At 46.7% G+C, this 24,322-nt stretch overlaps 1 protein-coding gene across 2 annotated transcripts in view; it reads right to left on the minus strand.

The window, feature by feature from the left end:
• CAMK1D (calcium/calmodulin dependent protein kinase ID) overlaps positions 1-24,322 on the minus strand; it is a 440,028-nt gene that overhangs the window by 259,795 nt on the left and 155,911 nt on the right. For both annotated transcript variants that reach the window (XM_040451430.1, XM_040451429.1), the window contains exon 2: positions 16,836-16,967. In XM_040451430.1, coding sequence (XP_040307364.1) covers positions 16,836-16,967 — 132 coding nt within the window. The remainder of the gene's footprint in view (positions 1-16,835; positions 16,968-24,322) is intronic.

The following is a 24,322-nucleotide window of genomic DNA, read 5'->3' on the forward strand; positions in this document are numbered from 1 at the left end:
GGAGGGAGGGAGGTTGGAAGGAGGGGAGGGGAGGGAGGGAGGGAGGGAGGTTGGAAGGAAGGAAAGAAAGAGAAAAGCAGGAAGGAGAAAAGAAGGGGCATCCTAAAGTCATCAGTGGTGACAAACACAGACCTGAAGTCAAAACTTCAGAAGATGAATCCTCCCACTATGTACTACCAATAACAGTAAGTGTTTGTTCCATTTGGCCCATCCTACAAATCCAGGCTATAGTCGCGGCTCCACAGGTCTGAATGTCCACCCTCCCGAGTACAATGCATCTCGACAGTGCGAACCTTAATACGCCACAACGTGCAACCTCTCCACCTGTGTCTGGCATGCCAGTCTCGCACACGGGGAAAAACGATCCATCCCCCACACAACGCACCCGCCACATCACCCCCCTACAGCCGAAACAAACACGGTGATGTCATGGAGGGCTGCGGGTTTGGGGCTGATGGCTCTCTCAGCCTGTCTCATTTCTCTCAGGCCTATGGGGTCTTGCGAATTAATTCTGTCAGACCTCCCCTTGGAAGGAGAGAAAAACGTCCAAAGGTACAGCCCTGTGTCTGGCCATTGGCTTGGCTTCTCTACTTCTGGCCGTGCTCCAGCACATCCCCAAATACTCAGATTTCAAAACACGCTTCCCTCAAGGCTTACCTCCCTATATACCCAGAGCTATACCGATCCTTCCTCCTTATGTCCCAGGGGAAGTCCGTGGGGCCGCAGCCCTGGCCAGGTCTCCCCCTGATCATACACATACACATAGAGGTCACAGCCTCTACCTCCCCTGCGCAGCTCTGGGGGACCTTCATCTCGCACACCATCTCGGGGAGCCATCTTCATCTCCCCAACATCCCCCCCCAGTACCACCCCCCCCTATGCAAAATGCTGCAGAGGCTACCCCCCCCTGCCCCTGGAGGAGGTAACAAACCCTTTAGCCTCACCGGCGGGTACCTCTGTGCTCTGACCCGGCTTCCCTGCGCCTGCTCACATTAACCTTCTCCATCATTCCAGCCCCTCTTCCAGACTCAGCCCGCACACGATGTCTCTCTCTGTCTAGAGGTGTTCCAGCTGTTCCATCCCCTGAGACCTCCCTCCCCTGCCGCCTTTCCGGAAAAGTCTGCCTTCCTTCAAGGTCTCTCTGATGCCGCTTTCTTCTGACTCACCAGGTGGCTATGATCGGTGCCTCTCCTCAACCCCGTCTGCCAGGCCTCTGTGCCCCTCCTGCAGTGTGTCCCAGCCACCTTACACACACTTGATGGATGTTCCAGGAAAGCTTCCTCTCTCACCATCTCAGTTCCTCGAAGACTACTGCATTTGACTTGCTTTTGAAAGCGTGTGTACTGGGATCACTAAGGCTCAAGAAATGAAATCTAGGGGGGGTACCTGGGTGGCTCAGTTGGTTGAGCGTCCAACTTCAGCTCATGATTTCACAGTTCGTGAGTTTGAGCCCAGGGATCCTTTGTGTGTGTCTCTCTCTCTGCCTCTCTCTCTCTCAAAAATAAAATAAACATTTAAAAACTGAAATGAAATCTAGGAATTCAGGGACGCCTGGGTGGCTCTGTCGGTTGAGCCTCCAACTCTTGACTTGGGCTCAAGTCATGATCTCACAGTTTGTGGGTTCAAGCCCCACATCAGGCTCTGCACTGATGGCATGGAAACTGCTTGGGTTTCTGTTTCCCTCTCTCTTTGCCGCCCCCTCCCCACCGCCCCACTTGCTTTCTATCTCTCTCTCAAAAAATAAAACTAAGGAAGGAAGGAAGGGAGGAAGGGAGGAAGGGAGGAAGGGAGGAAGGGAGGAAGGGAGGAAGGGAGGAAGATCGATGGATCTAGGAATTCGGCTCGAATTAATGCCAATATCTTTCCAGAAGGTAGTTTTCTCACTGGAACTTTAGAGCCATTACTAGAGGCCTTTTCATATTTAAAATGCTGGACAAGCTGTAAACAGGAGAGGCAAATCTCAACCAGAATTGTTTTAAACTATAGGGGTCTGCCTTTGGGGCACCATTCACACATTTCCCTCAGTCTACATTTTAAAAGAGAGTATTAAGTGTCCCATCAGAGAAGAACTGGCAACCAAAGGGGGAATTCTCAGCTTGTTCTGATGGGGATTTAATGTATCATGTTGAAACTATTTTTTGTTACTTTTTAGTGTCAATTTCTCTCTTTGAAATGAATGTAGATTTGTCAGTCTCAAACATTTTGTTAAGAGACAACTAGTTACGTTTTCAAAGTACCTTAAGATTCTATTCTCTGAAAGAAATAAAGCTTATAGAAATTTTTTAGAGGGAAGGGAATACATATCACCTTTCTCAATCTTTCCTGGTGGGAAATTGGTTTACTCCAATGCAAAGGGCCTGCCTGCTATGTCCCAGGGACCTTGCCAGGTACTACAAATACATTTGGATCTCAGTTATCACCCCTGTCCTCATGGACCTTTCAATGCAGTGGAAAAGAAAGACAAAGGAAATGGTTCATTACTCTATATTGTGGTGAGTGGTTCAAGGGAGAAAAGTACCAGATGCTGCTCGATGTCACAGAAGGGGCAGCTAAATCATCTGGCTTCCTGCAGGGAAGTTTCCTAGATCAGAGCGTCTCAAGGGTAAAGGAGCCAACAAATGTCTTGAGGGTCTGGCTACCTGGCATCTTCTAATTCAGAGGCGCCGGGGCGGGGCCTGGGAGTCTGCATTTCTAACAAGCTCTCTGGAAGGGCTGATGCTTTCCACCAGACCACACTCTGGCCAGCAAAGCAACGGAAGACCAGACCCCACCCAAGGCCAGCCCAGCCCGGTGCTGAGGAGAAAGTACATTTAAGCAGAAGAGGTGATGTGAAAACAGCTCAGCCGGAGGGGAGACCACAGAGGGAGCCATTCCTTTTAATCTATCTTAAAGAGGTAAATGAAGGCAGGCAGGAAATAATTGAAGGCTAGGAACATTTCTGCAGTCTTGGAAGTGGGATGCAGCCTTCTTAAGTAGATGTGAGAGCTATCCAATTCAGAGTAATTAGAAGACACATCTACATTAGCTAAAAGTCTGAACTACTAAAAAAAAATTGTTAAAGGGACCTGCGTTATTTCAAATACTTGACGGCTCTTGAACCTACAGCCCACCCAGGGTCACTGCCACATCTCTTTAAGTGAAAAGGCAATCGCAGGCATCTAGCACACTGGTTTCAAGACCGTACCACCTTTCATTTTTCCAGGTAGGTTTCTTTTGAGGAGAAAGGACAAATTTCAACTAGATCTGTATCCTGGGAAACCAAATTCTAAAAGAACAAGACTCTGTATAATAAATGTAGCACAGGACACTATTCGAAAAGAGACACAATGAAAAGAAAAATCTAAATGATATATTGACATTATGGGTTAGTTCGTTCAAAAGGTAGATGCAGGTAAGTAGTGTAAAAGGAGACAAAACTGCACACACGAACTGAACTCCTGAGCTCAGAGACTATAGGATCCAGAGTAGGTGTTCTGAAAAGCCTCACTGCCGTCTGTTCGTCTGACTTGGCAACAATATTGTGGAAATATCAGGCATATTTCTTGCATAAGTAGTTTCTTCAGAACAAAATTTCCATTCAGAACTTTGTACTATACTGCTTGACATTATTGTATTTGCAAAGGAAGAAAAACCACTCATTCGAAATTATTTTTTAAGCAGGAATACTATCTTTTTGGAAAAATCATACTGACAGCATGTTAAGACCAATGGACTTCATAATAACTTACTAACAATTGTCCCCAAACTACCTAAATGAGCTAAAGCATCCACGCCTGCAGAAAAAAATATTGTGTCACTTCACTAAGTGACTATGTTCTGCAAAGTAAAAACGGCTGGCCATAATGCCCCAGGAAATTACACCAATAAGCAACTTATTCTTTTTTCAGCGTTACTGTGGTATAAGTAACAATGAGCAACTAATTCATGGATACTCTTGGAGGGTCAGGTTAAGGTGCGTCCCCTTGCTCACCTATTTCTACAATCTTGAGGTTTTAAAAGAGAGGAAGAAAGAAAGGAAGAGGAAGGAAGGAAGGAAGGAAGGAAGGAAGCAAGTTAGGAAGGAAGAACTGCATTATCCCTTTCTCTCCAGACTGGACACTCATTAAAAGAATAGCCAGCCAGGGGCGCCTGGGTGGCGCAGTCGGTTAAGCGTCCGACTTCAGCCAAGTCACGATCTCGTGGTCCGGGAGTTCGAGCCCCGCGTCAGGCTCTGGGCTGATGGCTCAGAGCCTGGAGCCTGTTTCCGATTCTGTGTCTCCCTCTCTCTCTGGCCCTCCCCCGTTCATGCTCTGTCTCTCTCTGTCCCAAAAATAAATAAACGTTGAAGAATAGCCAATGCTTGAATGAAAACTTCTTTCTGCAAGACCTAAAAGAAGGTCTGCAAGACCTTTAGATCTAAAAAAAGTTACGTATGGATGTATAAAAATGTTCCATTAATGAAAGTTCTGTGGCTTCCTGAACAGATGGACTTATCCCACAAACAGCACCTGTGAATCGAGACCCTGCTCAGCGGCTCCCCCTGTCCTGCCTCACCTACCCTGGGCCTCTGTGAGATGACCCAACGTCCCTCAAACCCAGTCTGATGTCCAGGGCAGCATGTAAGAAGACTGCTCTCCCCTTGTTTCTAGAACATCCTGGAAAGGTACAGAGACGGCAAAGGATCGGGCAGGCCAAAGAAGGAATAGGAGCTGGGCACAGGCGTTTAGCACATCTCCCTGTCCTGAGGCTGGATGGGGAGAGTGGAGCAGGTTTCCCGGATTACAACCGCACCCCCGAGAAGCATTCCATATTTCCCAAATTATTCCCCAGTCTGCAGCTGGCTTCCTCCCACTGCACTTCTGAGAGGTACTATCTTCATTTTCTTGACAAGAAACGGGCACAAAGGACCAACATCATCAAACACACCTGAAATGGGAGCGAAGCCTTCACGTGTTTCATCCGAAACACAGGCTCTGAGGCTGGTCCCTGGGCCTCTTTCTGGTGAATTCCAGAGTACCAGAGGCAGTGTGGGTCAGAACACAAGAACCACAGCAGCCCCGCATCACCACAGAGGCGGGAGCAGAAAGAACAGCACATCTCATTGAAACCACGGGGGAATTTTCCAAACCTGATTCAATATCCTGTACTGGAACCTGGCCAAGCTAGTGCGACAGAGTCCTCAGTGGGCACCGAACATACCAAGGGACTTTTAAAGACAAGGAAGAGTTAGGTCTTTCATTTTCCTAAGGGAAGCCCTCCAAGGGAGCCAGTGTGGGTATGTGGAAAGGGCTCTGAATTAGGAGGTCAGAAACCACCACTCTGGATCCACACCTGCTCATGTTAGCTCTGTGATCGTGGGCCAGTCACCGAACCTCGCTGGACCTGTCTCTTTCACCTGAACGTCAGAGGGCTGGACCAAGATCCCTAAGCTCCTTTTCCGGTTCTAAGGCTCGGTGACTAATGTTAGCGGAAGCAGAGTGGAAGACAGACAAGGAGAGCATGGGCTTTCATAGTTATTTTCAGCAAGAAAACCAGCAAAGCTGACAGATTCTCGGTGATTCTGCAACTACACTGGGGATCCGGCCACCTCGTGCTGCTGGCCCTGTTCCTTCTGCCAGCAGGGTTTCCTTGGGCTCCCACAGGGCAACCTTACAGGGCATGCAAACTTGTGTGATGTAACTTCTGGAAAGGCATCTTCTCCCACCATCCTATTCCCACTATTCCCAGCATCTAGGAGGATGTCCTCTGCACACGTAATAATCATGTCAACAGCAAGTATCTGGAGAGCCCATACTACATGCCGGGTGCTCTTCTAAGTGCCTTATGCACATTGATTCTTCAATCTCTCCAACAACTATCTGAGCCAAGTACTAATGTTATCCCCATTTTCCTGACAATGGAGGCACAGAGTTGAAATCATCTGCCCAAGGTCACAGAGCTTCTAAGTGATGTCATTGGGTGAAAACTTAGGTAGGCTCATTCCCAGGTCTTCACCGATATTTTATACTGCCTCTCTAATGACAGCAGAAAGTAGACAATTAGAGGCTCATTCTTTCACCATTAATGAGCACCCCCTACATGCAGCGGGTTGTTGCCTACATCAAGAATATGTGGCTAAGCATCTGACATCAGCTTAGGTCATGATGTTGTGGTTCATGAGTTCAAGCCCCACGTCGGGCTCTATGCTGACAGCTCAGAGCCTGGAGCCTGCTTCAGATTCTGTGTCTCCCTCTCTCTGCCCCTCCCTCCCTCGCACTCTGTCTCTCTCTCAAAAAAATGAATAAACATTAAAAAAAAAAAAAAAAAAAGAACACATAGCCCTGATTAAAAAAAAATTTTTTTTTAACGTTTATTTATTTTGGAGACAGAGAGAGACAGAGCATGAATGGGGGAGGGTCAGAGAGAGAGGGAGACACAGAATCTGAAACACACATAGCCCTGATTTAAAGAGACAACACGCTGACACCAGATGGATCAAATCATAATGGGAAAGCTCTGCCTGGTATTACTTACATGGCCTCTGGAAATTTCATAGGAAGTCCCAGTTCCTCATCTGTAAGATGTGGATAACATCCACTTCATAGGATTACATAAAACAGTGCTCGTAGAAGTCCCAGCTAGTTTCTAAATTACGGCAAACTGAGAATAACTATATTTAAAATCTCAAAGGATAGGTATAAATTGCTCTAGACTTCAGTGACCTAGGTTGAGACAAGAGCTGGATTCTGACTTTTGAGTTATCAATTTTTTTAATGTTCATTTATGTTGAGAGAGAGAGGGAGAGAGGGAGGGAGAGAGAGGATCCCAAGCAGGCTCCACGCTATCAGTGCAGAGCCTGACACTGGGCTCGATCTCACAAACCACCAGATCACAACCTGAGCCAAAAGCAAGAGTCAGATCCTTAACCGACTGAGCCACCCAGGGGCCCCGTCAATATCTTACTTGAATTAATTCACATCTATTTCAATTAATCTACTGACACGTGTTGACGTCAATCATCTATTGAAACCTATAGATATTTACTTCTTACTACAAGCACTCAGACTCCTACCTGTTGTTTCTAGAGCATCCAAAGTTCCCATGGTGGTTTCCTAACAGAAGGGAGGGCTGGGCACCCTAAAACATGGAAGGCAGCCCCACTAATGAAAAGCTCTCGGGGCGCCTGGGTGGTGCAGTCGGTTGAGCCTCCGACTTCAGCCAGGTCACGATCTTGCGGTCCGTGAGTTCGAGCCCCGCGTCAGGCTCTGGGCTGATGGCTCAGAGCCTGGAGCCTGTTTCCGATTCTGTGTCTCCCTCTCTCTCTGCCCCTCCCCCGTTCATGCTCTGTCTCTCTCTGTCCCAAAAATAAATAAACGTTGAAAAAAAAATTAAAAAAAAAAAAAAAAAGAAAAGCTCTCTGCTGTGCCCCCTGCTCCATCACGCACTCAAATTATACTCTATACCTCAGGCTCTCCTTCCATGAAATGATACAACAGTTTCTGCTCTCACCTCTCCCACAGAGATATTCCGAGCTCTTACTAAAGTAGAATGGGGGTAGTCATGCCTAACATTGCATCATCCCTAACACGTGAACATTTCAAAGCTCCAGAAGGCTTTTATGTATTATTATCTTACTTAGGTACCTACACTCAGAGTTTTAACAAGTCTTGAGGGTATATTTACCAAATTCAGCAAGAAGAATGTTCTGCTCTGCAGTAGAAACATATAAAAATACCGAAATGTATTTAAAATGTGTGTATATCGGGGCACCTGGGTGGCTCAGTCAGTTAAGCTCCCAACTTTGGTTCGGGTCACGATCTCACAGTTTACGAGTTTGAGCCCTGCGTCAGGCTCTGTGCTGACAGCTCAGAGCCTGGAGCCTGCTTCGGATTCTGTGTTTCCCTCCTTCTCTACCCCTCTCCTGCTCATACTCTGTCTCTATCTCAAAAAATAAATAAACATTATGAAAAAAATTTTTAAATGTGTGTATATGTGTATATGTACATGTGTGAACATGTGCATATGTGTATATACATATCCACACAGACGTACATGAATATATGCACACAGGCACATGTATACATGCGTGTATCCAACACATCAGCTCTGACACCAGATCTATCACAACACAGTACTTGTTCACAAATACGCTTGTGTGTGTTTGGAGTCCCCGGTGATACCTACCACATGTCTGAATCATACAGTCAACACTATTTTAAAAATATTTATTAAAAAAATGCAAATGGCTAAAAATTGGATACTGAACCCCATTTATCAAATTCCATGCAACTACTATTTTAGAAATGATTTCTTTTGTTACATACTTCTTGAAAACTTCAGACAGTCACCTAAGACTCTGGCCTCAATTTTAAACTGACTTTGAGAAAAGATGGTCCGTCATACAGCTTTAAAATAGTGCCTGTTTAGGGGCACGTGGGTGGCTCAGTCTGTTGAGGATCCAACTCTTGATTTCGGCTCAGGTCATCTCACAGTCTGTGGGTTCGAGCCCTGTGTGGGGCTCTGTGCTGACAGCACAGAGCCTGCTTAGGATTCTCTGTCTCCACCTTTCTGTCTCTCTCTCTCTCTCTCTCTCTCTCTCAAAAATAAATAAACATTAAAAAAACTAAAATGAAATAAAATAGTGACTGTTTAAACCACCTCAATGATAACCTTGGACTTCAAATATGTAAAGTAAAATTGATTCTCCAAATGATACATAAACTAAATGATCAATCATAAATAAAACCCCACTAAAATAATTTTTCTGATCATATAAATAATGTCCAAACCATGCAGAGAACAGAACTGTCACAAAATCAAAGTTTAACAGAAAAAAAAAAAAAAAACAGTAGACCTTTGATGTATATTTATTTATTTGTCTGGATTTGCCATCTTAGTCTATCTCGGGACTTCTGAACTTCATTTTTCCTACTGTGTGATCCTCTAATAGAAGCTATTCTGGCTTTTTTAAAGCATTAGGTTACAAAATATATACACACTTCTGTCGGAATCATTTAAGTGAAATCTGTATCAATCGTGAGCAAAGTAAGTTCACAGAAGAAGGAGGAAAGCATTTGCGAAGATATATTGTTAGAGGAACTTCGACCAGCAACCAGCCCACATGAGGCTCACTCCCCAGCCACGGGGTTAGGTGGCAGGGAGCAGGGAGGTAGCACTCTAGATAGGATGGAAACAAGCCTGCAAATAAGGGACACTGCCTCTAAACGTGTGAGGAAACATGTTGTTTCTTCAACGGCTCTAAATACCTGCATTGTCACATACACAGTAGAAAAGGTGGGTAGAACAGCCAGACTGGATTTAAGTGTGCTCCGTGGCCATAGAAGAATCACGTTCCCCTCCTCTTCTAGAATGCCCGCATGGGCTGATACACCTGCCATCCTCTGGGTCACAAGGCCAGAGAGGGCTGTAAATCAGAACAGATTCCTTCCTTACCCTGGTCCCTCTTCCCTTACTCAGTACCCAAGTTCATTCTTCTAACCTCCTTCTTATCCCTGGAGTCCCCCACCTAACCCTGGCCTCCACCCTCACCATCACCTCTTCAGTTCAGGGCTGGGTTCAGAAAGCAGACATCACAGGCAGAAGCAGGAGGGACAGAGGTAAATGCTGTGCCATGGGGTCTCAGAGGGCAAGGCTACCCAGGCAAGGACAATCATGGGAGGATCTTCAAGGAAGGGCATCTCATCTGAGGCATGGCCCGCTGACGCAGGTAGGAGAGGTGGGGAAAGGCAGAGGCTTGAATCGTCTGTTCAGGAATCATCTGTTCCTTTTGGGGAGATCTAAACTACAACACGGGGTGGGGGGGGGCAGGGAGGTGCACACTAGACGGAAAGATCACCAAGTGGGACGCCTGTTCACAAGTGTTTGGAGTCCATCATGCAGGTGGCTTTGTGGAATCAACATCAGGCATGCATTTAAACTCTTATTTCACAGACAGCCTGGGTGGCTGAGTCGGTTGGGCGTCCGAATTCAGCTCAGATCATGATCTCGCGGTTTATGAGTTCGAGTTCCGCATCGGGCTCTGTGCTGACAGCTCAGAGCCTGGAGCCTGCTTCGGATTCTGTGTCTCCCTCTCTCTCTTTCTTTCAAAAATAAATAAACAATTTTAAAAATTAAAAAATAAAATAAAATAAACTCTTATTTCTCTTATTTCTAGTGCTGTGGGAGCAGGGACTGATGGAAGGGAGACTGGCCAATCCAGGAAAGCCACACTTAAGGCAGTATTTGGGAAGCAGAAACCGTAGGCTGGAGAGGTCTCAGAGGCTCATGGTCACTGCATGGATGAACCAACATGCCTGCTCAGGCCAGTCTGAGCATCCCTGTTTTGCAGTAAGGGATACCACCAATTCTATTTTCCTTGCATTCTTGGAGGTCTGCAAGCAATGCCCAAGGAATTGATAATAAAATAAAATACACTGATGATAATAAATATAATGGACAATAATTAAAAAATCTGCTGATTCTGGATCACAAATCAAATAAAAAATGTTCTTGGATTATGTGGACAGGGTACCACGTGAAGCCACTAGAAAGCATCGAACGTAGTCTCTCTGGCTATAAAACTGTACTGGCTTCAGACCATTTTTCATTTCTCACATACACACAAAACGTGAAGATGAAATAAACAGTGGGTATCAACTGTGGGTACAAACGGTGGTCCACACAAAGCTGAGCTGTCTACCCGGCAGGGAAAGACTCCTCACTCAGGAGTCAGACCCACAGGGCCCCCAGAACTAGAGAAGCGTAGGTATAGAGAAAAAAAGGGAGGAAGCACACCAAATCAGGCAAGATCGAGGTCAGGTCTCCGGTAGGGCCATAGGGAAGAGTGTCAGCTCTTCCTTGTCATTCGATGCTTCCCCAGAGTCGGGTTTCAACAGGTCCGGGATGGGCTGTGTCCACATTCCAGGAGGCCTGGGGTCACTGGACAGACACACCCACACATGCGTGCTCCGAGCTCGGCAAGATTGAGACCTTAATCACACAATGACCAAATAAGGGACCCGCATCCCTCAACCTCTGTTTTAAGTGAATGACTTTTTTTTTTTGTCCAAAATTCAGGAACTTTCAGTAAGGGTTTTCTAGGGTAGTCAGGGTTCTAGAATCAAAAACGATAAACCCCCCTATTTGTTATCACATGGCCTTTCGCCATGACTTTTCATACTTCCTGCCAGTGTCCTTAATTCCAAAACTACCTTCCCAAAGAAAGGCCTCCCTGTGTTAGAATACCACCTTCTAGACAGGTCAGACAGACCCTTAAAAAGCTGTGCTGGTGCCCAAGAAACTCAAGCTTTACCAGCTTAGCCATTTTCAGTCATTGGAAAAGTAGTTTTGTTCACCCTGAATCAATGAATTTCTATTGAAGCGTATGTTTCCCTAACACACACAATAAACTGGCGCTTGGCAGTGATTTAAACAGTGAACAGGGCCAGCCGGCCATGAGAACAAAGCCACAGGAACAGAAGCCAGCCAGATTTAAATGAGTTAATCTACGGGGAAGCCTTTCTCTGAAGGCTATTACTTAATACAAAACCAGCTGTCCTCACCTTTTGGTGTTCAAGCCGCCTCCCTTCAAGTTAGTCTGCACCAAGAGAAATGGGTCTGGTCTAAGAAAACCAGAGAATCAAGCTATGGCAAGGAGCATCCAAGCCTCTGGAGCCCTGCTGTGGCTGGTTAAGTGTTGACTCACTCTCTCTCCAGAAGGCCCAGCCCCACCACGCTTCCAGCAATCCACCCTGACCTTGGTCACAGGGGCTCCTAGGTTTTGGCATTTGCCACCTTTAGCAGCCCCCATCCCCTTCCCATACACACCTGTTGCTGAGTTGTGCTGACCTGACCAACTCCTACGCCAGCCTCTTCAGGCCAGGAATGGCCATTAACTGTCCCTCTTCCTTCTGCCACCCTGAAAGAGCCAGGCTCGCCTCTTGCACCCAGCCAGTGGCCAATAGCTGGGCTCCCCACTAATGGGATGGTAGGCTCATGTCAATTCCCCTGGCTTACAATGAAACCCGGCTCTTTGAAAGGGACCACAGTTGAGTGCCGTCCTAAAGTGAAACCTCTCGCCTCAAGGAAACTGCCTGGCAGGTTTGTGCGTGCACATCTTTCCACACTCCTGAACACAGAAGGGCGTTCCCATCCCCTGGGCGGGGAGACTAGGAGGTAAGGACCCTAAACGGCTCTTCTCAACACAGAGAAGTTGGTGTGTTTGAATCATGAGGTGGGAGCAGGGGAGGAACCCCACCATAACCTCCAACACACTCGGTCTAGGATGGGGCCTGGGCATCAGGATGTTTGGAAAAGCATCCCAGGTGATTTTAACCTGCACCCAGGGTAGAAGATCACTGATTTAGGGAGAAAACAATGGAGACGCTCAGCTAGGACTCTCCAATGCACCCAGATGGAGAATATCCAATTTCAAAGCAGGTCCTCCCCAGATCCCTCCCCTCAGCAAGACGATCTCTGCAGCTGCAGAGTATCCTTGGGAACAGCACGGTGAACTCTGGTGCCACACCTCATTCACACGGTGCCTCTAAACCAGGCTGAGCCTCGGTTCCCCCAGCTATTAGGAAAGGGATCTTCTAGATACATTTGTTTTGCTTCTCTTGTCTCCATTTTCCAGCTTCATGTTTCTCCTTCTCTCCTCATCTTGCATTTAAATGCACACTCCTATATATGCCTTTCTGCCTCTCCAAAAATGCACAGGGGGTTCTCGAAATTCAATTTGGGTAATGTCTGCCCTCGAAGTAAATAACACCATAAAAACTATAAGCTCTATAATCCAATCAGGGGATGGAACATTAAGAACGTGATATTCCATAAGGCATAAAACACTCCATTCCTGAGACTATAAAACCAACCATTCTGCTGGAGAAACTCATGCAGGATCATATAGACCCTGCCTCTTAAATGCCAGATGAGATCAGGAGTTCTCTGCTACACAGCAACTGTGTACTGTGATGTTAGTCATTTTTTATTCCTTTTGAGCCTGTTTTAATATCTATTTATCAAGTAGAAAATTCATTTTAGAACCACTTTCAGAGCAAGTATAAAGACATCCTTAAGGATAAATTAGCTACATTACTTTGATTCAATGAAATACATAAATCTCTCGCCCTGCATAAGCTCACAGCCCATAAGAGCACAAGCGATCTCTCAGATGGGCCTGCTTAGATCAAAAATGGCACAGAAACACACAAATGACTAGGGTACAGAGCAGAAGCGGGCAAAAAGTAGGTCTCCTTGGGACCCCATCTACAGTGATATAGCTGTAGAAAGTACCAAAAGATTTTTTTGTTCTACGTCATTTCAGAAAACTTTAACATCCACCAAGCCCAGATCACAACCATATTCCAGACTGGCTGGTCAACTGGCCATCCCAAGACCCTCAAACTCAGTGAGTCTAAATCAGAATTCACCACCTGCCCTCCAGTGCTTGCATTTCTTTCTTTTAGAAAAAAAATTTTTTTTAATGTTTATTTTGTTTTTGAAAGAGAGACAGAGTGCAAGCAGGGGAGGGGCAGAGAGAGAGGGAGACACAGAATCCGAAGCAGGCTCCAGGTTCCCAGCTGTCAGCACAGAGCCTGACATGGGACTCAAACCCACCAGCCGTGAGATCATGATCCGAGCTGAAGTCCGATGCTTAACTCAATAAGCTACCCAGGCAACCTGCTTGCATTTCTGATCTCAGTTAAGGAGCTGCTATCCACCCCAGCTATCCAATCAGAAACGTGGTAGTTATCCTACAACCCTATCTCCTCTCAACCCTCTCTCCACGTCTTCCAAATCCCTATGTCCTGGAGATTCCATTCTGTGCACACCCGCATCTCTGTCTCTTCCATCCTGGCTCACAGCTCCTGTTTCAATGTGTTGCTTCCCAGACTCCTCTGACGACACTGCCCCGGTGCATTGAGGCCCCCCCGCGTCCAATCTATCCAATGTTCCACCACAATAATCTTAATGAAACAATCCTGATCACGTTGTTCTTGCATTAAAACCCTTCGGTGGCTATTCCATCAACTATGGAATGATGTTCCAAGTCCAAAGCAGGGAATGTGATCCCCTACAGTCCAACCTCTCCAACCCCATGTCCCCATGCCTCACCTTGAACCCTCTGCCCTGGTCAGATGAGCTACGTGCCGTTCCCAGCACACGAGCCTGCCTCCCGTCTGATGGGGTGGCTCCTCCTGGTCAGAATATCCCCCTGCCTCTCTGCACCACCCCAAAATATACTCATTGTGTGAACCCACCTCCTCCAGGAAACGTCTGCTCACACCCCACCCCGAAGGAAGCACCAGACAGCCCTAGCCTTAAGCCTCTGGCCAGTCTTCTCTCACGGTATCTACGACATGATCACACTTACTCAGGAACACAAGGAAGGCAGAAACTATCTCTTATCTCTTCAACCTCGGCGCCTAGCAGTGCCACCTGGTGCGTAGGACTTTAATAAATACTGGTTAAATGTGTGCATGTTTCAACGATCACATTCTAACGGCTCCAGAACTATTTTCCTGACCGCTCGCGTACTTTCAGTCTGGCTGCTTCTGATATGGAACTGCCTCTTATTTCACTTGCAAATCATCTGCGGAAGACCAAAACTACATCAGTACAGGAGATACAGAACCTTCTTATCCCCTGAGGAATCATTTCTCTGTTCTTTGTTCTTCAAAGAAGAATCACACTTCAAGGCCCTCCAACAGCTGGGAGTGAGAAACGATCGAAACGAATCCCTCCAAGTCCCTGCCCTCCCTGCCTCTCAATGCCCTCTCCCTAGAAGTGATTACTGACTCAGGCTCAGGGTTGAGACATTAATTAAAGGAGAATGATCGTGGTGTAAACCAAGACTCGTGATGTCTGTATCTGTGGGTCCCTTGCCCGTGTAGATGCAGAATAACCCTGAGAATAAAAACTGACTTCCCTGGTTGTGTGGCTTCTAAGCCTATGAGGGAGTTACCTGAAAATAAAGGTGCCATTCTCAATTCAGCAGTGGCAGCCCCTGGGCCCCCGGTGGAGGCTCTGGAAGGCTCTGGGCCCACCCAGAATTCTACCTAACATGTCATATATTCGCGACGTGGCTGCAAATACCCTCTCCCCCAAGTGCTGATTTCATATTGGAAGATAAGCAATTTAAATAAATGTTTCATTAACATAGTGCTTTCCTGCTCGATGCTAATGTACTTAGAGTAATTTGTTTTCCCAAATTCTCTTCCATAGACTTGTTTCATGCAATCCTCCACAGGACAATCTGAAACTCTTTGGATCCCTAATAGACAATCCAAAGAACCTAGAAACCAACCAAACAACCAAACAAATAAGCAAAAACCCTTACACTGAAAAGCTGTCGAGACCTATTTGTTCTGGAACACATATCACACATGCTGCGGAACAGGACAGACCATCCTGACCACTTTGGTGGCCCTGGGTTCACACTGATGGCAACACAGCATCATTCAACAGACACTACTGGTCCCAGGGAGACAAGTGGGAGAGGTGGGTTACACTGGAAGAATGTGAGTATGTAAGATATTGTTTTGACGCCCTATAAGGCGTGTTCCCATTCTGCTTTGCTTATCTGTACATGCATTCTTGCTGTGTGTGGATTCCAAACCCCAAAAATTTCAAGGATATTTCCAACATCCTTCATTAATAGAAGCTCTTAAAAACTTCATAGCATAATGCTCAGATACACTCCAAACGTGCAAAAGCAGGTACCATATAAGGGTTTGTTCCCCCAAACCTGTGAGACTCGGGGCAGCAGCATGATCACAGTGATGTGGGCAGCTGGCTGGGCAGCAAAAGACACAGGCATCTGGGTGGATCCAGCCATAGCTTTGTGTATGCTACTATGCTAGAGGCAAGATTGTGGTTCTATTACACATGGGAGCAAAAATAAAACCCAATGAAGAGGTGAAGCACTTGAGCAGTGCACTCTGTGGGATGGGCTGGGGGCCATGCACCGTGTGTGTGTGGCAGAAAGCAGAAGACCCATTAAAGAGCATGGAATAACCCTGGTGAATGGAGTTGGCTCTCCAGGCTCTGCCACAGAGGAGCCACAAGGTGTGGGACAAGTGACTCTACTCTGAGCTCCATCTCCTTCTTGTAAAAGAAAAGAAATGATAACAATACGAGCAGCAGGTGGCTACCCTGTGCTAAGCACTCACAACATAGCAGGTGCTGTTGAAAGCACTTTATAAACACTTGTTAGGCACCATCTCACCTACTCCCGAGGACCCCTGTGAGGGAGAGATCATTAATTCCAGTTCATGGAGAAGGGCTCAGAGTTCAGGGACCAGCCCACGGTCGCCCAGCTAGGGTGTGTTCAAAACCAAGTCCACCTGACTGCTGTTCTTTGGAAAGAGTAGCTCCAATGACTGCCACAAAAGCTGTGAGATTATATATTATATATGCATAATATATATAATATTTAATTGAAATGCCTTGGATTGTGAGTAGCTTGTTCTGTGAGTGTTCTGCAAGACGAGCAAACATTTCTAATAAATTTTAACTTGATAAACGAGCAATGTCTTGCAACATGAGTCGTATGTGACGCTGAACGTCACATGATCACGACTGAGCCAATGGTTCTTGAAATTCACTTTGGTATACAAGGGGTTTGGATTGCAAGCATATTTCTGGAACAAATTATACTCGCAAATCAGGATTTTACTGCATACGCAAAATGCTCTGAATGCAACGTAAGAACATCAGTCATCCTTAACACAGCCCACCCCCTCCAGCGCTCGGATCACCCTCTTTGACCGCCGCTGAGCAACTAGCTCCTGGCTGCCGCTCCTTCCCCTGGATTGGGACCCAACAATCCAAAGGTGGCTGGAGAAGGAGGCAGTGCCCCCACCCGGGTCACTTACTTTCTCAGAACCGCTATCTCGTTCTCTATGCTGCTCTCCTTGCCTTTCAGCGCCTTCTTCGGGATGCACTTCACCGCAAAGAGCCTGCCACTCGCCTTCTCTTCGGCTAAGACCACTTCAGAAAACGCCCCGCTGTGAACAAAGAGGGAGAAAAGGAAGCGGCTTAGACGCAGGAGTTGTGGCTCCTCCGATCCCACTACCAAGGTCTAAGGAATAATAACAACAATCGTCCGCATTACTGTTACTTTTTTTAGCGAGCATAGCTCCCTACTGGACATCTTGATGCAAACAAGTACCTTCATGCAATGGGACATGTGGATGTCCACGTGGGTTTGGCCACCACCCGGTGCCACCTGCCACCCCACAGAACACTGCAGCAGTGGCCTTTGAGTGAACAGGGATGCTCCCAGAATGGCTCCTGTGGAGAAAGAGTATGCCCATCCCCTTGCCAGCCCCCACACCCAAGTAAATGACAAAGTAGTGCCAAAATTTCTAGCTTCCTCACAGGTCCTTCCATCCCAAGAAAATTTCAGAGCACGCTGCAAACATTAATTAATTCTTAGAGGCAGGTAAGGATATCATTGAAGCATGAGCTGGTGCAACGCGTGGTATTGACATGGGGTTAATTAATTGGCAAAAACACACAAGTTTTCAATAAGCGGCTTATTTTTTTTTAAACAAACAAACAAAAGCACACATGATGCCCTGAGTGGGGGAGACTTTTCTGCCTGAAAATGTAAACTGAACTCTGCAAAGGCAGAGCAGCAAAGGACATTCGGGGTTGGAGAGCTCATTTCTCCGAGGAGGCTCTGTGGTCATCGAGCCCCAGAGCCAGCACCTCAGTGGCCACCATGTCACCCACCCTAGGTACCATACTCAGGCAGGGGGGCAGAACTTCCCTAAGGGCTCAAACAGGAATAGGTTCGTCCATTACCCACTCGAGGCCTCAGCAACTTGGGCCCTGTGCACACGGGCCATGGAGAAACCACTGTCCACTGAGTCACTCTCTGTCTCTAGACTTGTCAAGGACCAACTCTTTTTCCTTCAGAGGGGCACTACACATGGCTTCTACACAGTTATAATTAGAGACAAATGCTCCTACATCAAAAGAAACCACTAGAAGGACCAATATCAACCCAATACCAGAGCCTGAGGGTCTGTTCTTCAGTCAACATCAAAAGATGCTTAAGCAAGAATTTCAGACTTTCCTCTCCCTCTGCTTACCCATCTGACAGGGACACACATCCATCCACAGACCAAAGGAAATACAAATATATAGTTTTAAAGTCCCTTCCGGGGAGAAGAATTCACTCTACTTAGCACAGTAAATTGTGAGTCTTCAGACAGTGTTCCTTCTGGAACATAAACTTGAGATAAATATATATCTATAGAATTCTATAAACCCAAGGGGGAGAGGTTGGGGGTTCTACCAAAGAACCAAAGGAAAAATGTCAGAACCAAGATCTTCTGCCCAAATCCACACATCGAGTAGGATTTTCCCTCACAGCACCACATGCCTCGCATCGACAGAAACCTTCCAGAATCAACTAGAACTACGATTATGAAATAGAAACACAAAAAACCCACAACAGATTGATCACAGAGTGATTAATGGAATCAGACGTTCCCAGCGGCGCTTGGTCACTGCCAATGGATTCCGCCTACGGAAACCAATTCTTGGCAACTTTAGGGGATCCCCCGAACCCGGCTGTCTCTTCTCCTCACCTCTGTCTCGGGGACAGACTGACACGGATTCACCGCACAACAAGGGTTCTCAGGTGGAAGGAACCATGCACAATCATGTATATGGTCCCTTCTGCTATCCTCCAGGAGGTGGAACAAGGACGATGTTAGAGATAAGAAGAATCAGTGAGGGAAGACGAGGAGTCTGGCACGATGGGTGACTTTCTACTGGGGAGTCCATGCATTTGTTTTCAGTTTCCCTAGTTGCCACTTAGGTCCCTGATGCTGATGACACCACAGTGGTTCCTCTCCTGAGTTTGTTGAACTTACCAGGTCCATTTTCCACAAGGGAGAGAAGCCCTTTAGCAGCAGTGACCACTGCCAGACCTGTTAGACTTCCCCGCTGCCCCCTGCCCCACTCTGCACCCACCACACTCCCTCCTCTTCAGAATCTGCACCAAGAGTAACAGACTATGCCCAACACAGAGGAGGGATTCGGCTTGGGTAGCTATCAAGCGCTCAGAAGAGTAAGCACCTCCTTATTCCATGGACAGTTCTCTCCCTGGAAAACAGAGTGGGAAGTGAGGTTTCTGTGTGAATTGACCCCTGGGGCCATGACAGAAGAGGGAGGGAACTAGGTCCTCCATCAGAGCCAGTACTGGTGGGCTACTGCAAGACACTGAGGTCAAGGTGAGGCACTGGCACTCCTGGATCGAGGGCTCTCTGCCTTCGTCCCTGACTTCAGGAGGGATGGACTATCTGTGACCCTGAGTGAGGGCAGGACAGTGGGACATAGATATGTAAGGGGCTTCACAGGCTAAGCAGCTGGGGCTTGACCACAAGTCACCTGTGAAAGGGGACAAGGCAGGCCCCTGATGGCCAAGGATGCCCCCAAGACTCCAGACATCTCCATCAACAGTTAACAAGTAGAATCACAAAGCCAAGGTTACGGTCCTATTCTCTCAGGCTGAAATGCAGTCTGCAATCCCATTTCTGGGCATGCTACCAAAAGAATCAATAGCAGGGACTCAGATATTTGTACACCCATGTTCATTGTCACATTATTCACAACAGCCGAAGGGTGGAAATGACCCAGACATGCATCAGTGGATGAATGGATAAACAAAATGTGATCTGTCCGTGCAGTGGACTATTATTCAGCCACAAAAAAAGAATGGAATTCTGACACCTGCTACAACATGGAAGAACCCTGAAGACATTATACTAAATGAAATAGGCCAGAATCTAAAGGACAAGTATCATATGATTCCACTTACACAAAGTACCTGCTAGTCAAATTCATACCCAGAAAGTAGAACGGAGGTTGCCAGATTTGGGGAAGCAGAGAATGGGGAGTCAGTGTTCAATGGGGACAAAGTTTCCATTTGGGAAGACAAAAGATGTCTGGAGATGGATGGTGGTGATGGTTACATAACAATGTGAATTGTCTTAATGCCACTGAACCTCACACTTAAAAATGGCTAATGTGAGGGGCGCCTGGATGGCTCAGTCGGTCGAGCGCCGACTTCGGCTCAGGTCACGATCTCGCGGTCCGTGAGTTCGAGCCCCGCATCGGGCCCCTGTGCTGACAGCTCAGGGCCCGGAGCCTGTTCCAGATTCTGTGTCTCCCTCTCTCTCTGCCCCTCCCCCATTCATGCTCTGTCTCTCTCTGTCTCAAAAATAAATAAACGTTGAAAAAAAATTTTTTTTAAAAATGGCTAATGTGATACATTTCATGTTATGTTTCACCGCAAGAAAAAATAAAAAGTCTGCCCAGTTCTACTCAATGGCATTACCTGGGGATGGATGCACTGAAAAAAACATGACAAATCTTTTCTCTCGTTACCTCCTCAAGGAAAAAGAAATGAGTAACTACGGGTGTTGGGTACCATGTGACACAAAGCGCTTTGGCGCCTGTCAACTAATCCAATTCTTACAGCATCCCAAAAAGTGTACAGGAGGTTAGTTACCTGTAACCCTCTGAGGTGCTTTTCCATACACTCTGCTGGGCCACTGTGTGCTGCTGGCAGAAGGAGCCTGCCTCTCAGGCTGGGAGGAGGACAGCCACGGAGGGTCACCCTGCCTCAGCATGAGCTGCCATCCTTCCCTGAGCGTGCAAATCCCCACCTCACTTCCTCATTTAGCCCAACAATGCGCATTTACCTCCTTCCACAGACAAAGCTCTCTGGTCTTCCTAGGGGATATATGATTAGCATACATTGTTACTGTTCCGGCAATAAATAGAAATCACTTGAAGACACTTACCCCATTGCAGGAAAGCTAATTAAAAACACCAGAAGCAGAAACACATGAATGAAGAGTCTGGGCACTTGCAATGTAATTACATAACAAAGTAATGTGTGTGTCTGGGCTGGGGTGGGGGTTGGGGGGGGGGGCGAGGAGAGAAAAGGGAGGCAGGCTGGGAGGGGGCCCGTGGCAGGAAGGAAGTCAGCAAGAAAAATGATCTGAGTCCATAAAGGCTTCAGGCAACCCAATGAAATAAATTCCTAGGAACACAAGCAGGGACAGAGAGTTACAGAGTTTTAAAAATAGAGAGAGGTCAGAGGAGGCTGTACTCCATCAGCTGTGAAATACAAGCACAACACATTTAAAACTGAACGGTGGTTGGGGCGCCTGGGTGGCTCAGTCGGTTGAGCTTCCGACTTCGGCTCAGGTCATGATCTCGCGGTCGACGAGTTCAAGCCCAGCATCCAACTCTGTGCTGATGGCTGGGAGACTGGAGCCTGCTTCGGATTCTGTGTCTCCTTCTCTCTCTGCCCCTCCCCCCCCCATACTCTGTCTCCCTCTCTCTCTCAAAAATAAATAAACATTCAAAAAAAATTTTTTTAACTGAACAGTAGAGACTTCCAGTCAGACTGAGCGCACCTGCGTCTTGAAATGGCAGTCTGTGCGGTGGCCTGCTCCTGCCTGGCACCCAGGACCCCATGCTCTCTGCAGTCTGCCTCCCCAACCCCCAACCCGCACCGCCTGCCTGGGATCGGGTGGTCTGGGCCCCCTGAGGAGGGAGGGGGTCTCCCAATAGCTCAGTCCAATGCTTCTTCTTGCTGTTCATCCTAGCAGTTTCTTGTGTGGCCTCCTTCCTAAAACTCACTTCTTCTGGGTTCTACAACACAGTTCTTCCCTCCTCCTCCTCTTCCTCCCCCTCCTCCTATCAAAGGTTAGTGCACCCCCAGGCTGCATCTCCAATCTCCCTTCATCCTACTCCATCCCTTCCCCCTGGAAAATCTGTTATTTCCAGTTTCCACCACCTGTTTCCACATGGCCCCCGAACCTTTATCTAAATTTTAATCTCACTCATGTGCAAATCTCATCTTTCCAGCTGTCTACGAGAGCTTTCTAGCTCAATCTCCCAACCAGCCTCTCGAGAGCAGCGTCACCAAAATTACAGAACAGTATCTTCATCCCAAAACTTCTTCCTGGGTGCTGTCTCTCATTTCTACCAATGAGATACGAATGAATGTCTGCATTTCAACAATGCAGCCAAGAAACCTGTTTCTCTCGTCCATCTCTCGTTCAAGTTCCCTGTCTGTTCTTCTATCCCTGCACCACTGCCCGGGTTCAAGTTCGGGTTATTTCACTCTGGACTACTTCCAGGACCCTCTCCTGGCCCCTCTGCCCCCAGCTGCTTTCTCCAACCTGCTACTGGCATTGCTTTTCTAAAGCAAAGATTATGTTGCTGCCCTACCTAAAACTCTGAGGTTTTGTGTCTAGAAGGTAAAGTTTCACCTCCTCTGCAAGTTATCGATGGCACTCAAAGCTCTTCTCAACTTGACCCCAGCTTTGCGGGCTCATCTACTCTAGAGCCACCTTCGCCAACACAAACACGCCCCGCTATACACACATCACCCCTACTCCCACACCACATCAGTCAACTGGCAGCTTCCCAAACACTCCCATGCCCTTTCAGACCACTGACCTTGCTTCAAGTCCTGCCCACTTCTCCACTTCCTCGGACATCATTCCTTTTTCTTTCTGCTTGGCGAAATTCCACGTACGTTTTAAAGGACCCAGCTCGTATATTTCCCTCTCTTTGTAGGCTTTCTCAGTTGCCTCGCCACCTGAAGGCCCTCATTCTGAGACTTGTACATTTGGCTTACACCTGCATTATCCCACTTACACCTTCCACTGGGGGCCTTTATGTACTTTCCCACGTGACAGCAGGTGTCCTAAGCCACGCTTTCCTGTGTCTCCATCCCTAGCAATACCAGCACCAAACTGGATGATCAGTTTGGACGATGTGAGGCTCTAGTCTGTGTCCCCATCTAGCTTTCTACATTTCCCCTGTGCCATAGACACCCAAGATAAATGATACACTCTACTGACCTTCCTCTCTGTGTTGAGGGAAATAATACAGTCCCTTTCCTCCTTCATAACGCATCCCTCCACATTTGTATGCAAGTCTATGCAGAAAGAACCTCAAAGCTTTCTCTCAAAGCATAAAAATTCTTTGAGACTTTCCCGATACATTTTAAAGCCCCAATGTTTATATAAAGCAGCACTATCAACAATAAGCCAAATGATGGAAAGAGCGCAAATGCCCAACAACTGATGAATGGATTAAGAAGATGTGGTACACACACACACGTGCGCGCGCGCACACACACACACACACACACACACACAATGGAGTATTACTCGGTGATGAAAAAGAATGAAATCTCGTCATATGCAACAATGTGGATGGAACTGGAGGGTAAGTGACATAAGTCAGTCAGAGACAGACAAGATACCATATGATTTCACTCTCATATGTGGAATTTAAAGAACACAACAGATGAACACAAGGGAAGGGAAGGAAAAGTAAGATAAAAACAGAGGGGCAGGCAAACCATGAGAGACTCTTAAATCCAGAGAACAAACTGAGGGTTGCTGGAAGGGAGGCAGGTGGGGGGATGGGCTAAGTGGGCGAGGGGCATTGAGGAGGGCACTTGTTGGGATGAGCCCTGAGTGTCATATGTAAGGGATGAACCACTGGGTTCTACTCCTGAAGCCAAGACTACTGTAGGCTAAATAACTTGAGAATAAATTAATATTAAAAAAAAAGTGCACACTTGTGTGCCAGAGTGCTTCAGTAATATTCTACAGTTGCAGAATCCCAAGATCACTCTCTGTCCTGTTAAAAATATAAAATCAGTGACATTGTGAGATGATATTTCTCCCCATAAACCTTCATCCTGGTTAAATAAGTCAAATTTGGGAGGAAAGAGTAGAGGGCAGATTTTTTAGATGTTTGAAAGGACTTTAGAAAATGCATGTTCATGGGAGAAATAAAAATCCCAGTGTTTTAAAAACTGCATTTTTCAAGATGTCACAACATACTTATTTGATTTTTAAAGAACACTAACATTCCATTTTTGAAAAACATACCAAGTCTCCATCTAAATTAAATCTCTGTGACCAATTACTGAAAAGGTCAAACAAAAAATTATTCTTGAAACGCTAAATATTTTCAGCTCCTGAAGATAAGCTGTACAAATTACAAAAGTTGAAACCTTCCCCTTTTTCTTCTACATTTCAAAGAAAATCAAATCTCATCACCTGGAGGCAGCTCGCTCTGATTGCAAGCCAGGCGCCCAGGAGGAAGTAAACAATGTTTTGCTAGCTGAATTTCCAAGACTTGAGGAAATGTCACATTTTCTATATTGACTAAAGAATTCTAAACAACTACTTTTGCTTTTAACTTCATAAATGATGGCTTTGAAAAGGGCCGTTTCTTTTTGCTTTACCTAGTCAGCTGTGAGAAGGAACTCCACCCTGGTAAGGGTGGGCCATCCAGGACTTAG

Source organism: Herpailurus yagouaroundi, unplaced genomic scaffold, assembly GCF_014898765.1.
Source record: "Herpailurus yagouaroundi ecotype Mexico unplaced genomic scaffold, PumYag 203, whole genome shotgun sequence".
In the NCBI taxonomy this organism is placed as follows: domain Eukaryota; kingdom Metazoa; phylum Chordata; class Mammalia; order Carnivora; family Felidae; genus Herpailurus; species Herpailurus yagouaroundi.